At 44.5% G+C, this 15,491-nt stretch overlaps 1 protein-coding gene across 1 annotated transcript; it reads right to left on the reverse strand.

Annotated features, from left to right (window-relative positions):
• Window positions 1-1,006: 1,006 nt before the first annotated feature.
• On the reverse strand, window positions 1,007-14,524 carry LOC139399185 (bucky ball-like). Its single transcript, XM_071144700.1, has 8 exons — window positions 14,377-14,524; window positions 5,763-5,942; window positions 3,960-4,153; window positions 3,084-3,842; window positions 2,191-2,923; window positions 1,992-2,093; window positions 1,554-1,656; window positions 1,007-1,310 (listed from the first exon to the last, which is right to left on the reverse strand). Exons 2-8 carry the CDS (start codon window positions 5,917-5,919, stop codon window positions 1,265-1,267), a joined length of 2,094 nt encoding a protein of 697 aa, XP_071000801.1. The 5' UTR covers window positions 5,920-5,942; window positions 14,377-14,524; the 3' UTR covers window positions 1,007-1,264.
• Between the last annotated feature and the right edge of the window lie 967 nt (window positions 14,525-15,491).

The following is a 15,491-nucleotide window of genomic DNA, read 5'->3' on the forward strand; positions in this document are numbered from 1 at the left end:
TAAAAATCATCTAGACGTACAGTACAGAAACCACCAGGGTTGCCCTTCCAAGTTCGCGGTTTACCGGATTTCTTTTTTGTAACTTTGAAAACGACGCTGCGGGTGAAAATGTATTGATCGCGGGTTGTGTGTTTTTGGGCTAATTCTTAATTGCACCGCAGCCGTCATGACATCTTTCTTAAAAAAACACCTTTACACGTATATAATATACACACATACTGAACAAAAAATAAACACAACATGTGAAGTGTTGTTCCATGTTCCATCGACTGAAATAAAACATCCCAGAAATGTTCCATACACACAAAAATGTCTCTAAAATGTTGTGCACAAATTTGTTTACATCCCTGTTAGTGAGCGTTTTATAATTTGTCAAGACAATCCATCCAGTTGACAAGTGTGGCATATCAAGAAACGAATTAAACAGCATGCATGTGCACCTTGTGCTGGGGACATTAAAGGGGGGGCTGTGGGGGCTATTTCTGTCTGTAATAAAGCCCTATCTGTGGGGAAAAACTCATTATGATTGGCTCCCCAGTGGGTTGGCCTAGCTCCCAAGTGGGTGGGTCTATGCCGTCCCAGGCCCACCCATGGCCGCGACCCCGCCCAGTCCTGTGAAATCCATAGATTAGGGCCTAATTTATTTATTTCAATTGACTGATTTCCTAATATATGAACTGTAACACAGCATAATCTTTTAAATTGTTGGATTTATATTTTAGGCTCCCGAGTGGCACAGCGGTCTAAGGCACTGCATCTCAGTGCTAGAGGTGTCACTACAGACCCTGGTTCTATTCCAGGCTGTATCACAGCGCTCTAAGGCAATCTATAGTTACAGCCTATTCCAGGCTGTATCACAAAGGCCCAATATTGCCAAGATGTTTTATTTGCCATTTCCTGTTCATTTCATTTTTAAAATTTTAATAATGTGCACAATTAAAATGAATACAGTTTTAAATTAACACTTACATACACATGTTTAATAAACCAGACAGACTAGTGTGTGTTATGAAATTAATTTTAATAATCCACTGGTCACAACAGTTCAAATCTGATTTTCAAAGCCACCAAACCCTGTGCTGACGAGGGGACATTTTACCAACATACAGTACAGTGCTAGCCAACTGAGTGCCTATGGACCTCCTGGAAGTGCTTTATCTCCTTGGTTTTATTTATCACAAAAACAAAATGGTGTCCATCCGAAACATTTTCTGTTATGCATTTTACTAAGTGCTCTTTGTTTGTGACATTTTCTTTGATTTCATCAAGGATGTGATATCAAAACCTTGTGTTTCTTCTCTTGGTGGAACCTGGAGAAAAAAAACAGAGAGAAGTGGATTTAGAAGTGGATTCATAGACCAACATCTCAAAAATTACACATGCGTCTCACCAAACAGTACCCTATTCTCCTTTTATGGTGCACTTTCGTCAAACGTAGTGCACTATAGAGGGAATAGGGTCCATAGGGCTCTGGTCAAATGTAGTGCATTTGGGACACATCCTAATATAGTGAATAGTCGATAGATAGTGAAACAAGAGTAGATAAAGGAAACCTTCTCCTCTGAAATGGTTGTGGCACCTCGTCGTCATTTTCCTCATCTCTGACTCTCTGGTATACCAGCGGCTTACACAGAGCTTTCCTCAGTGCTGGTCTCTCTGAAAACAAATCGGGCCAGAACCATAAGACACTCACAATAACAAATTCTTATTTTCAATGATGGCCTAGGAACAGTGGGTTAACTGCCTGTTCAGGGGCAGAACGACAGATTTGTACGTTATCAGCTCGGGGGTTTGAACTTGCAACCTTCCGGTTACTAGTCCAAAGCTCTAACCACTAGGCTACGCTGCCGATCTATAAAGCTAAACTAAACTAAGCTAAACTACATTAGCATTCATACTCTAGTACGCTTTATAAATACGAGCACGGATATTTAGGACGACCGAAAGGATAATATCAATTAAATATATTGACGAGGGTTGGGTTATGGTACCTGGTCGTGGCAGTGAGCTGTGTGGTTTCTGTCTAGGCTTGGCACCTCCACTCTCCCATGTGCCCGGATCTGAAGTATTAACGCCGTCTCGGCACAGTCCATCTACAGCGGAGATAAGACAGAGCAAATGTATGGTTAAGTGCGTCGGTAAGGAAATAGGGCGCCATTTTGGAAGCAAAGCAATGAAAATGTCCTTTACATGTCCCGTGTTGCTTATCCCCAGTTCCGTGTCCACTCTCCCCCTCCACCACATGGCCTTCATAATACTTCAGCTCTGATCCCACCAACACGGTCTCTGGTTCCTGCTCCTCGGGCCCAATAGCCTCTCTCCACTGGTCTCTCTTACAGCTGTGCTTGGGAGCATGTCGGATGTGTAGAGGGAGAGGCTGGTGTTTCTTGTGGACAGGGTGCTTCTTCACGACCACCCTACTGGGGTGCGTTCTCTCACAAGTCCTTACACATCCTCGTTGTTCCTGCTCGACCACCTCGTCAGAGTCCCCGGCGGCGTACACCCTGGGGCTGTGATGAACTTTAACCCTGCTGCTCACCCCTCCTCCTTTCAGCAGGCTCGAGCCACAACAGACGCACATGAGCTTCTTGGACTGGGGACAGACTTCCTTGACCTCTGCCTCTCCGAGGTCGTCAGAGAACCTCCCCCTTGCGTAGACTGAACATCCGGGAAACACATCCACGTCCTCCAGATCGGTGGAGAACATCTCGTCCCGGGACGAGAGCTCGTCCAGGGATGAACACAGGACACTGAGCCTCTCGTGAGCCGTCTGTGGCTGGCAGTAGTAGTGGTGGTGGTGACGGACTGGGGTGGTGGAGGAAGTAGCGAGAGAAGACGACAGAGAGGCCTGGAGGTCTTCACACAGCAGAGCAACGCTGGAGCTGGTAGAGACGTCCTTCTGCAGAGCGCTTGCTGTAAACACCTTGTCAATTTAAAATAAAAAAAGTTTATTTGACCATACAGATACATAATGAAATGCTTAACTTACAAGCTCTCCTCTCAAACAATTCAGCTATAAAAACCTATTCCATAGAAAGTATTGTAAAAAATAAATAATAATAAATAAAAAAATAAATAGTAACCTTGTCAAAGGGCAGACAGAGGATCTGGTAGGACAGGTCAACATCCAGTTCACACAGACTCCCATCTGGAACATCAAACGTTTCTCCTTCATGTTGCTCTAAGGGTTGCCAGTCAGAGGCTAAGGGTGATGGTCGTGACTGGGGGGAGAGCAGGTTGGAGCAGTGACTCCGAGGCCTCAGAAGTGCCTCAGTGGAACTAGTACCGTCTGGATTGGCGCTCCCCTCCTCTGCCTGGTTGTCTGGGTCTTCGGGTCTGGGGCTGTCGTCGGACTGCGAGACGGCGGACAGGAGGCAAAGATTCTCAGAAGAACAGCTATGAAGAGACTCATCCTCTGCGTGATGCCGCGTGTCCTGGATATCCTCCTCCTGAACAGATGAGCTGTCCAATGGGAGCTCCTCGTCAGAGTCTACAGCCCAGCCCTCCTGAAGCCCCAGGTCTCCAAGGCTCCGACTCGAATCGCCGTCGTAGACCGCCGCTGTGGAGTCACTGACGCTGAACAACCTGGCCAGTGGAGACGACGATTGCAAACGGCTGCTTTCCAACTTACCATACGAGGCTCCATGACTACTGTGCATGTCTCCCCCCACCTCACGTTTCCCTTCCTTATTCTCTGACGAGAAGATTCCAGAAGCTTGGGAAACAACTCCGGAATCAAGTTCTTTCTCAGAGCCCTGCTTCTCGTTGGTCTGGAGCTTGTTCAGAGCATCACTGGACTGGGTCTGAGCCTCCGAGCAGGCCACCTCTCTCTGGGCCTGAGCCTGGTGATGGTTAATGAACAAATGAAATAATGAATTAATTAATAATCTAATGAATTGAATATAAAACATTTAAAAATACAGAAATTGTCTTATACATCTGAACACAATAATACATACACTGTAGTGTTGTTGTTGTTGTTGTTGTTGGTGGCGGAACATGGGGTCATGCATCGGAGGTGGGTGGAAACGAGGTGGGTCGTACATGCATCTGTAATCAACTGGATGCATGTGTGGAACAATGTACTGACCAGGATACTGCATGTATGGGTATGGGGACATGTATGAACTAGGACGTCCAAAAGGATAACTTCCTGTAGAGAACACATGGTTTCATCAAGACAATATGACCATGCAGTAATACACTATACATACAACAAGTATTTAGAAACCCTTTCAAGTTAGTGGATTTGGTTTTTTCAGACCACATCCGTTGCTGACAGGTGTATAAAATTGAGCAAAAAGCCATGCAATCTCCATAGACAAACATTGTCAGTAGAATGGCATTACTGAAGAGCTCAGTGACTTTCAATGTGGCACCGTCATAGGATGTCACCTTTCCAACAGGTCAGTTCGTCATATTTCTGCCCTGCTAGAGCTGCCCCGGTCAACTGTAAGTGCTGTTATTGTGAAGTGAAAACATCTAGGAGCAACAACGGCTCAGCCGCGAAGTGGTAGGCCACACAAGCTCACAGAACGGGACCGCCGAGTGCTGAAGCAACACTCACTACAGAGTTCCAAACTGCCTCCGGAAGCAACATCACCACAAGAACTGTTCATCTGGAGCGTCGTGAAATGGGTTTCCATGGCCGAGTAGTCGCACACAAGCCCGTGCGCTACCCGTCTGGCTGGAGTGGTATAAAGCTCACCGCCATTGAACTCTGGAGCAGTGGAAACGTGTTCTTTGGAGTGATGAATCGCGCTTCCATTCTGGCAGTCCGACAGACTGATCTGGGTTTGGTGGATGCCAGGAGACTGTATAGTTTGGTAGAGGAGGAATAATGGTCTGGGGCTGTTTTTCATGGTTCGGGCCCCTTCGTTACAGTGAAGGGAAATCTTAACGCAACAGCATACAATAACATTCTAGACGATTCTGTGCTTTCAACTTTGTGGTAACTGTTTGGGGAAGGCCCTTTCCTGTTCAGCATGACAATTCCCATACAGAAATGGTTTGTCAAGATCGGTGTGGAAGAACTTGACTGGCCTGCAGAGCCCTCAAACCCATCGAACACCTTTGGGATGGATTGGAACGCCGACTGCGAGCCAGGCCTAATCGCCCGACCTCACTAATGCTTTTGTGGCTGAATGGAAGCAAGTCCCCACAGCAATGTTCCAACATCTAGTGGAAAGCCTTCCCAGAAGAGAGGAGGCTGTTATAGCAGCAATGTTCCAACATCTAGTGGGAAGCCTTCCCAGAAGAGTGGAGGCTGTTATTGCAGCAAAGGGGGGGGACCAACTCCATATGAATGCCCATGATTCTGGAATGAGATGTTGGACGAGCAGGTGTCTATATACTTTTGTCACGTTGTGTATTTGCATCAATGAAAATCATCCACTGTAAACTAATACTCCATAATTCTGGTTTGAGAAATAAAGTGTACGACTCAAATGGCACCCTATTCCCTAGTATAGTGAACTATGTGGCCCATAGGGCCCTGGTATAAAGTAGTGCACTACATAGGGAATAGGGTTCCATAGGGCACTGGTATAAAGTAGTGCACTACATAGGGAATAGGGTTCCATAGGGCCCTGGTATAAAGTAGTGCACTACATAGGGAATAGGGTTCCATAGGGCCCTGGTATAAAGTAGTGCACTACATAGGGAATAGGGTTCCATAGGGCCCTGGTATAAAGTAGTGCACTACATAGGGAATAGGGTTCCATTTGGGACACACTCATTAAAAACATGAAAAGTAGACCTACCTGAACCAGGTAAGGTATAGTGGTTATATGGGTAGTTCATATTTTGCCACTGATGATGATGCTGATACATGTTGTAGTAAGGTTGAGAAGCCGGCTGAACATAGAAGAAGGGCCTTGGGTGATTGACCTGCCGCTGGTTGTGTTGATCGTTCTCCATCGACTGTGGCTGTTTGCTTCCTTCTATAAAAAAAATTATAATAAATTAGATTCAAAACATCTCTTTCACAAGAGCCCTGAATACATTACAATAAAAACAGAACAACAAAACATACGTGTATAAAACAATATAATTCAGCACACAATAACAAAACAAACAAATTTAATAAAATAAATCACATTCAACTACCGTTATGAATAATCAGTGTGAATAAAAAATAAAAAAAAGTTTAGATCATATCAGTTCATTTAGAGCGTTCAGACTCAAGCTACAGGAGGAGGCAACAGATCTGGGGCCAGGCTACAGGAGACAACAGACCTGGGACCAGGCTACAGACCTGGGACCAGGCTACAGGAGGAGACAACAGACCTGGGACCAGGCTACAGGAGGAGGCAACAGATCTAGGACCAGGCTACAGGAGGAGACAACAGACCTGGGACCAGGCAACAGACCTAGGACCTGGCTACAGGAGGAGGCAACAGACCTGGGGCCAGGCTACAGGAGGAGGCAACAGACCTGGGGCCAGGCTACAGGAGGAGGCAACAGACCTGGGGCCAGGCTACAGGAGGAGGCAACAGATCTGGGACCAGGCTACAGGAGGAGGCAACAGACCTGGGACCAGGCTACAGGAGGAGGCAACAGACCTGGGACCAGGCTACAGGAGGAGGCAACAGACCTGGGGCCAGGCTACAGGAGGAGGCAACAGATCTGGGACCAGGCTACAGGAGGAGGCAACAGACCTGGGACCAGGCTACAGGAGGAGGCAACAGACCTGGGACCAGGCTACAGGAGGAGGCAACAGACCTGGGACCAGGCTACAGGAGGAGGCAACAGATCTGGGACCAGGCTACAGGAGGAGGCAACAGACCTGGGACCAGGCAACAGACCTGGGACCAGGCTACAGACCTGGGACCAGGCTACAGGAGGAGACAACAGACCTGGGACCAGGCAACAGGAGGAGACAACAGACCTGGGACCAGGCAACAGACCTAGGACCTGGCTACAGGAGGAGGCAACAGACCTGGGGCCAGGCTACAGGAGGAGGCAACAGACCTGGGACCAGGCTACAGGAGGAGGCAACAGACCTGGGACCAGGCTACAGGAGGAGGCAACAGACCTGGGACCAGGCTACAGGAGGAGGCAACAGATCTGGGACCAGGCTACAGGAGGAGGCAACAGACCTGGGACCAGGCAACAGACCTGGGACCAGGCTACAGGAGGAGACAACAGACCTGGGACCAGGCAACAGACCTGGGACCAGGCAACAGACCTGGGGCCAGGCTACAGGAGGAGGCAACAGACCTGGGACCAGGCTACAAGAGGAGGCAACAGACCTGGGACCAGGCTACAGGAGGAGGCAACAGACCTGGGACCAGGCTACAGGAGGAGGCAACAGACCTGGGACCAGGCTACAGGAGGAGGCAACAGACCTCCGACCAGGCTACAGGAAGAGGCAACAGATCTGGGCCCAGACTACAGGAAGAGGCAACAGATCTGGGCCCAGACTACAGGAGGAGACAACAGATCTGGGACCAGGCTACAGTGAAAGTAGCCGTGGAAAACCCTTCTAAGTTTGGTTCTCAGTGGTTAGCGTCGCCCACGGTTGGTTTTCGAGTGAACTACAATTCCGACGAGGTGTTTTAACATTCAGAAACGTCAACAATCATCGCTTGCCAAACTGTTTTGGAAACAGATGCTGATATACCCGATATCTGTCAGTAGGACATTTTTCAAATAAGGGACAGTCCGACATTTACTGGAACGGAGCAAAACAGGGGAGGGTTGTCTAACTTACATTTTCGGCACAGGAGAGGGTAGTGCACTTTCCCCCCCGGTTTATTTACTATGTAATTTCTACCATCCTAGCCATATTTACTATGTCATTTCTTCCATCCTAGTCATAATTTACTGTAATTTCTTCCATCCTAGCCATATTTACTATGTAATTTCTTCCATCCTAGCCATATTTACTGTAATTTCTTCCATCCTAGCCATATTTACTATGTAATTTCTTCCATCCTAGCCATATTTACTATGTAATTTCTTCCATCCTAGCCATATTTACTATGTAATTTCTTCCATCCTAGCCATATTTACTGTGTCATTTCTTCCATCCTAGCCATATTTACTGTAATTTCTTCCATCCTAGCCATATTTACTGTAATTTCTTCCATCCTAGCCATATTTACTATGTCATTTCTTCCATCCTAGCCATATTTACTGTCATTTCTTCCATCCTAGCCATATTTACTGTGTCATTTCTTCCATCCTAGCCATATTTACTATGTAATTTCTTCCATCCTAGCCATATTTACTGTAATTTCTTCCATCCTAGCCATATTTACTGTCATTTCTACCATCCTAGCCATATTTACTATGTAATTTCTTCCATCCTAGCCATATTTACTGTAATTTCTTCCATCCTAGCCATATTTACTGTGTCATTTCTTCCATCCTAGCCATATTTACTGTGTCATTTCTTCCATCCTAGCCATATTTACTGTGTCATTTCTTCCATCCTAGCCATATTTACTGTAATTTCTACCATCCTAGCCATATTTACTGTCATTTCTTCCATCCTAGCCATATTTACTATGTCATTTCTACCATCCTAGCCATATTTACTATGTAATTTCTTCCATCCTAGCCATATTTACTATGTAATATCTTCCATCCTAGCCATATTTACTATGTAATTTCTTCCATCCTAGCCATATTTACTGTAATTTCTACCATCCTAGCCATATTTACTATGTCATTTCTTCCATCCTAGCCATATTTACTATGTCATTTCTTCCATCCTAGCCATATTTACTGTGTCATTTCTTCCATCCTAGCCATATTTACTGTGTCATTTCTTCCATCCTAGCCATATTTACTGTAATTTCTTCCATCCTAGCCATATTTACTGTAATTTCTTCCATCCTAGCCATATTTACTGTAATTTCTTCCATCCTAGCCATATTTACTATGTAATTTCTTCCATCCTAGCCATATTTACTATGTCATTTCTTCCATCCTAGCCATATTTACTGTAATTTCTTCCATCCTAGCCATATTTACTGTAATTTCTTCCATCCTAGCCATATTTACTATGTAATTTCTTCCATCCTAGCCACATTTACTCATCTGTTGGCCTCCGCCTCCCCCATATGTGGTACTTGTCTTATGGACTACGCTTTTTCGCACGCTAACTTTTACTATACCACAATAACAATATAGTCTACCAGTCTAAACTGTCTATCCACCATTCATAGTGACAATAGTGCTAGGTGGATAGTTTGTCCAGATCTGCAATACGCTAACTAGCAAGCATAGCAAACATACATGCATTCAAAGCTGCATCAATTTTCAATATGAATCCACAAGAACCAATATGAATAGCTGATGGACAGCGGAGAGGCCAGGTGGATCATTACGCATGAAAGAACAGTGAGGACATGAGACACCAGACTCAAATGTTCCCCTATTGATCTTGTTTAGGAACAATACAATTATCCTACCTAGACTAGCATTTAACGCCACAATACAATAAATAAATGCATTATTGTTTAAGTACAAACGTCTACTTCAGGCTGCAGTGAAAACGTCCAATCCAAGCCCCTGTTTCCTTACGCACCAAGAACCTAACACTTCAATATAGCCTAAATATTTATCATTTAACTTTCAAAATGTATTACCTTTTGTGAGGCATAAACACAACCGGTCACAATGTTGTAACCTGATTAGGCAATCCTCAAAAAGTATTCTGTAGACTTGCACACGTTTGTCCCAAAATATAATTCCAGCATCCTCAAAAATGGCTCGACATTAACCATCCAACCTTTGTGTTTTTTTTTTGCAAAGTACATGTCGGATAGAAAAAACAACGTCACGACATCATGGGAAAGGATGTCGTTTACTAAGCTAGATGAAATAGGTTAAGAACTTAAAAATGGTGGTGGAATAGCACGGTGATGAGCTTGATGCTCCTTTCCAATAAATATCCAGGGTCTTATCCTGGTGACATTATGAGCGATACAATTGGCTGCAATTTGACAAATAATCTTGCACTTTTGTCCACAATAATCTCATCATGCGGGCTATACCTTATCTGCAAGCTGTAGAGCGCATGTACCAATAGCAGAGGGGGAACATTCGCAACATTTTATTTGTGACAAAACCATCAGTAGGCCTAGAGTTTAAAATGAGATTGGAAACCCATTTAATGGGAATTCAACTGCAAAACGTATTTTTTATGTGCACTACGTATACACACACACAAGTCAATTTGATGGAAAGAACTGATGGGGGGGGGGGTTATGCAGATTTTAGAATATTGCCATGACAATCTGTCACCAATTGGATGAAAACCTAGCTATAGACACCCTAAAGAAGCGTTTCCCAAACTCGTTCCTCGGGCACGTTTTGGTTTGTTGCCCTAGCACTACACAGCTGATTCAAATAAAATCAACTAATCATCAAGCTTTGACCATTTGAATCAGCAAGTACGATTTGAAAAGGTACCGTCTCAAAGGTCCGGATGGATATTATGATTTATTGGTGTAGTAACAAACCACCTCACAACCCATGTGACCCCAAACTGTTCACACCCCTGTTGTTGGGTGAGACCCAGAGACTAATAATTCCTGTTAAGAGTCAATCTGGTAAGAACACATTTTTAATATACCGGCGCAGTTGGGTGACACAGACAACTGAAGCAACTTATAACAACCTCCAAACATTTAACTGACAAATACATTTTAAAAAATCTATCCAAACTGTGCAGCGACCATTTGATGAATGGAAAGAGAAATCTGTTACAAAACAACAAAAAGTATAATGACATTCAGAGATCGTCAAGCACAGCCTTCCATACTGGGTAGGGAGGAATGTCAAGCCTTCCATACTGGTTAGGGAGGAATGTCAAGCCTTCCATACTGGGTAGGGAGGAATGTCAAGCCTTCCATACTGGTTAGGGAGGAATGTCAAGCCTTCCATACTGGTTAGGGAGGAATGTCAAGCCTTCCATACTGGGTAGGGAGGAATGTCAAGCCTTCCATACTGGGTAGGGAGGAATGTCAAGCCTTCCATACTGGGTAGGGAGGAATGTCAAGCCTTCCATACTGGGTAGGGAGGAATGCCAAGCCTTCCATACTGGGTAGGGAGGAATGCCAAGCCTTCCATACTGGGTAGGGAGGAATGTCAAGCCTTCCATACTGGGTAGGGAGGAATGTCAAGCCTTCCATACTGGGTAGGGAGGAATGTCAAGCCTTCCATACTGGGTAGGGAGGAATGTCAAGCCTTCCATACTGGGTAGGGAGGAATGTCAAGCCTTCCATACTGGGTAGGGAGGAATGCCAAGCCTTCCATACTGGGTAGGGAGGAATGCCAAGCCTTCCATACTGGGTAGGGAGGAATGCCAAGCCTTCCATACTGGGTAGGGAGGAATGCCAAGCCTTCCATACTGGGTAGGGAGGAATGTCAACCCTTCCATACTGGGTAGGGAGGAATGTCAAGCCTTCCATACTGGGTAGGGAGGAATGTATTTTCTGTTTGTCAAGAATTGACATCGTCAATTTGTGGTGTTGAAGTTATTGAAGTGCCCGAAGTTGATATGTTTTGTTTATTGGTTGTGTGGTGCATTGGCACAGAAACATTTGAGGAAATCTGATTGCATACATTTTATACAATTCCAAATATAGCATCAAAATATAGCACATCTGATTTCCCCCTAGCTGACGATTGTCTGCAGACGACTCTGATCCTAGTGGAATGGAACCGGCACGGAGAAGTGAGGTCGTACGTGGTGGTCTACAAACCCTCAACCTCCTGGCCTGTAGCCCCGCACGGCATTTACTGTGCCAAATAAAAACATGCTTTAGCATGTTGTGTCTATAAACACAGGGTTGCTCCAGTTATGGTTATTTGTAGTCATAAACATAATTTTTGGTTAATTCTAAGCATGGCTTTTTTTCTCTCTTTTTTTACCAGTACAAGCGGAGGGCGATTTTTCTTTTTAGGACACCTTTAGTTGGACTAGCCCCACCCCCCCTCCCAATAAAATGTCAAACTGTCCCTAAAAAAAAGGTATTTTTGCACAGATCCGTACACTTCCTCCCCAGTTATACTAACACAAAAGGTGTTTGAGTACCCTAGATGACTAGTTAGCACAGGTGGCTGCCTAGATCTGCTGTAAATAAGCGCCGTAACATGAAGTTATGCCCATGTAGGAACTCGAATCATAACCACTTTAACCCGTTTTTCTTTTTTAAAAAAACAGGTTAAATTACTTTGTAGCGTTGTGATTCGTGTTCCCACATGGGCATAACTTCATGTTACATCGTTTATTTACATTAGTTTGGCATTTTATGTAAGATACAAACCTTTCCAAACTTTCTGAAGAACAGTAGGGTCTCTTAACATAATTCCCCCGGCCAGAAGTAACCGATCATGCATGGTCTCTAGATCAGCACAATCTAGGCTTGATGTGCATTCCCGGTAAAACACTCGTACTCCCAGTAGACCGGATAGTAAGCATCATCCATGCAGCATCATCTCTATCCTTAACTAGCTCTAATGGCAAAAAGGCGTTAATGGAAAATGTGCTTACTTTCTTAATGAAACCATTTCACACCATTTTAGTATTTTCGGATAACTTTGTGGAAAACAGTATCCTGAAAAAAAAAGTTGGCATTTTTCCTTACTTCTCGCCTTTAAAGCTTGTTGAAGAAAATGATGATCGCTCCCTTTCCCTCACATATTTATGGAACTGAAATAATGTGTGTTCCCCCTTCTGTCTCCTCTTGACAATGATTCACCAGGGAACTGCATTACTCTTTCTGCCCCCTGTACCCATAGGAATCACCTGTCGTGCTCTTTCTGCCTCCTGTACCCATAGGAATCACCTGCGTTACTCTTTCTGCCCCCTGTACCCATAGGAATCACCTGTCGTGCTCTTTCTGCCCCCTGTACCCATAGGAATCACCTGTCGTGCTCTTTCTGCCCCCTGTACCCATAGGAATCACCTGTCGTGCTCTTTCTGCCCCCTGTACCCATAGGAATCACCTGCCTTGCTCTTTCTGCCCCCTGTACACATAGGAATCACCTGCCGTGCTCCTTCTGCCCCCTGTACACATAGGAATCACCTGCCGTGCTCTTTCTGCCCCCTGTACACATAGGAATCACCTGCCGTGCTCTTTCTGCCCCCTGTACACATAGGAATCACCTGCCGTGCTCTTTCTGCCCCCTGTACCCATAGGAAACACATGCCTTGAGGCACCTATTATTGCTGTTCTTACTCCATCATTCAAAGTTTCTATATCTGCATTGAGATAAACCTGAGACAGATGCTGTTCACTCAACTCCTGAAACTGACCCTATTCCGCTTTCCCAAATATCCTACTCCTCAATCCATTGCCTACTAAATCTTCCACCATCCTACAGTACACGATAGGATAGGTGACAACTACCCCATGTAGATTCCTCCTAAACCGACCAACTACATCTGCCTGCCATTGAAGTGTAGATCAGATCAAGAACCAGAGCAGATTAATATCCACTTACTGGGTCAAACCCAGTTCCCCGGCCATCATTAAGACTCACAAGCCTTTTCTCATCCAGTAGTTCCTCCAACACTTACATCAGTCCATAACCCTCTCCAGAGAGCATACTATGAGCATTAAAATCCCAACACCATGTTACACATCTCCTATCTTGACCTTCTATATTCTTAAGGACCATCAACCCCTCGTCTCTTACACAGGTTGTAAAAGTTCACTATTAACATATCCCCCCCCCCCCCCCCTCCCAACCACACTTCTAGAACTACATACTCCTGTTCAGCCCCCTTTCCCACATGCCTACATGGGATCCCCCTCCTCATTTATTTGTTTGTCATTTCACCCATTTTTTAAAATTTCACCAACATTTTCTTCCAAAAGAGGGCACCATTTCCCATAAAGAGACAGTGGAAGATGGACGGAAGGGGATTTGATTAAGATGCCCCTGGTTGAACCGGGCTATATCCCGTCAATGTGACGGTGAGGGAGGCGCACCCTGCTCAACTTTAATGGTAATCTACAACGCTTGGTCATATCGTCAACAAGGCAGCATGGTGCATCGTTCAGAAACAAACATCTCCTTTCCCTAACATATATGATATAACTTTTTAACTCGTTTTCATTGCGAAGGCAGATAAAGCGTTTATCACAAGCATAACTTCTGCGTGTGAAAACACTGAATTTTACTCATTGTTAGCCCATTATTGGACTATAAGGAGCCTAAAATTACTCCTTAGTCCACGAACTCCAAAAAATTTACATGTTATGTTCAAAGTGAGAATTGGCTTTGGAAGACCAAAATACTCCCATCTAAACGTGAATCTATTCCCAAATACGGCATGGTTTCTAAAAACATAAACCCATCTACATTCATATATCATCAAAATAATTCCACATATGTAAAACATACACTTACTGTACACTGTTTTAACCTGTTCTAACACAGTTGCAGCCAACAGTATTTTCAGTGATAAATTTGTGGCTTTTGTCTTCCGTTTACATACAGGTGTTCAGAGACGCCGACAGCTAATTAGCACAGATAGTCCACCCTGTCTTCAGTAAACAAGCCGTGTAACATGGAAATATGGCCGTGTGGAAACTCTAACCCTATTAAAAGGTGTTTCTATTTATCCTTAAAAAAAAAAGTTGTAATTATTTCTCACAGATATGAAAAATAAGGTCCGTATGCTTCCAGACCCATTGCCATTGATCATGACTTACAGACTTACATGACAAAGCTACTTACAGTCATGCGTGCATACAATGAGTTGCCATTGATCATGACTCTCTGTTCTATGACATTACAAATAAGAGTCATAAGATGCTCTGTAGCGATGCGTGATAAATGTTCACTCTTTAACAAAGCTCCCCGCTACAGAGCACCTTATGACTCTTATTTGTAATGTCATAGAACAGAGAGTCATGATCAATGGCAACTCATTGTATGCACGCATGACTGTAAGTAGCTTTGGGATAGAATGGTCTGCTGAATGGCATAAATATATTATTATTACGCCCTACCCCCACGTGTTTAGCCTACATAACTTGTTGTTAACCGACTTTGTTGTCGGCCAGAACAGTGGCAAGGGATTCCGGGAGGCAATCAAATCGAACGCAATCAACGCTACTCCGGAGCATTTATAAAATCCCCTCGCTGAGTCTTTGTGCGCATGCTCAGTATCCTCATTTAGCCCCTGGTGTCTTTGCACTGCGCCTGCGGTAGTCACTAGTTACCACAGTCACAAAGTTATAAACTTCGCCTATTTCTACCATTTATATACTTTTTTTAAATCAGATTTTAAACCTAACCATACTGCTAACCGTATGCCTAACCCTACATTAAGACAACAAAAAAAGCAAATAGATGTTTTCATGAATTTTAACGGCGTAATCCATTTTGACTTTGTGGCTGGGGTAATTAGTGGACATCGGCGCCAGCGTTTTGTATAAAGGTGTAAAATCGGCTTCCGGATGTAGTTTACTGTCTTTGCGTAGCGTGCCACTTTCTGTAATAGCAAGAGAAGACCGATC

Source organism: Oncorhynchus clarkii, unplaced genomic scaffold, assembly GCF_045791955.1.
Source record: "Oncorhynchus clarkii lewisi isolate Uvic-CL-2024 unplaced genomic scaffold, UVic_Ocla_1.0 unplaced_contig_1372_pilon_pilon, whole genome shotgun sequence".
Taxonomy (NCBI): domain Eukaryota; kingdom Metazoa; phylum Chordata; class Actinopteri; order Salmoniformes; family Salmonidae; genus Oncorhynchus; species Oncorhynchus clarkii.

Coding starts and splice junctions, on each gene's coding strand:
- LOC139399185 (XM_071144700.1), bottom strand. CDS start 5,919: ATGGAGAACGATCAACACAACCAGCGGCAGGTCAATCACCCAAGGCCC. Junction 2,924..3,083: donor TCTGTCTGCCCTTTGACAAG/GTTACTATTTAT, acceptor TAAATTGACAAG/GTGTTTACAGCAAGCGCTCT. Junction 1,657..1,991: donor CAGCTCACTGCCACGACCAG/GTACCATAACCC, acceptor ATTTGTTTTCAG/AGAGACCAGCACTGAGGAAA.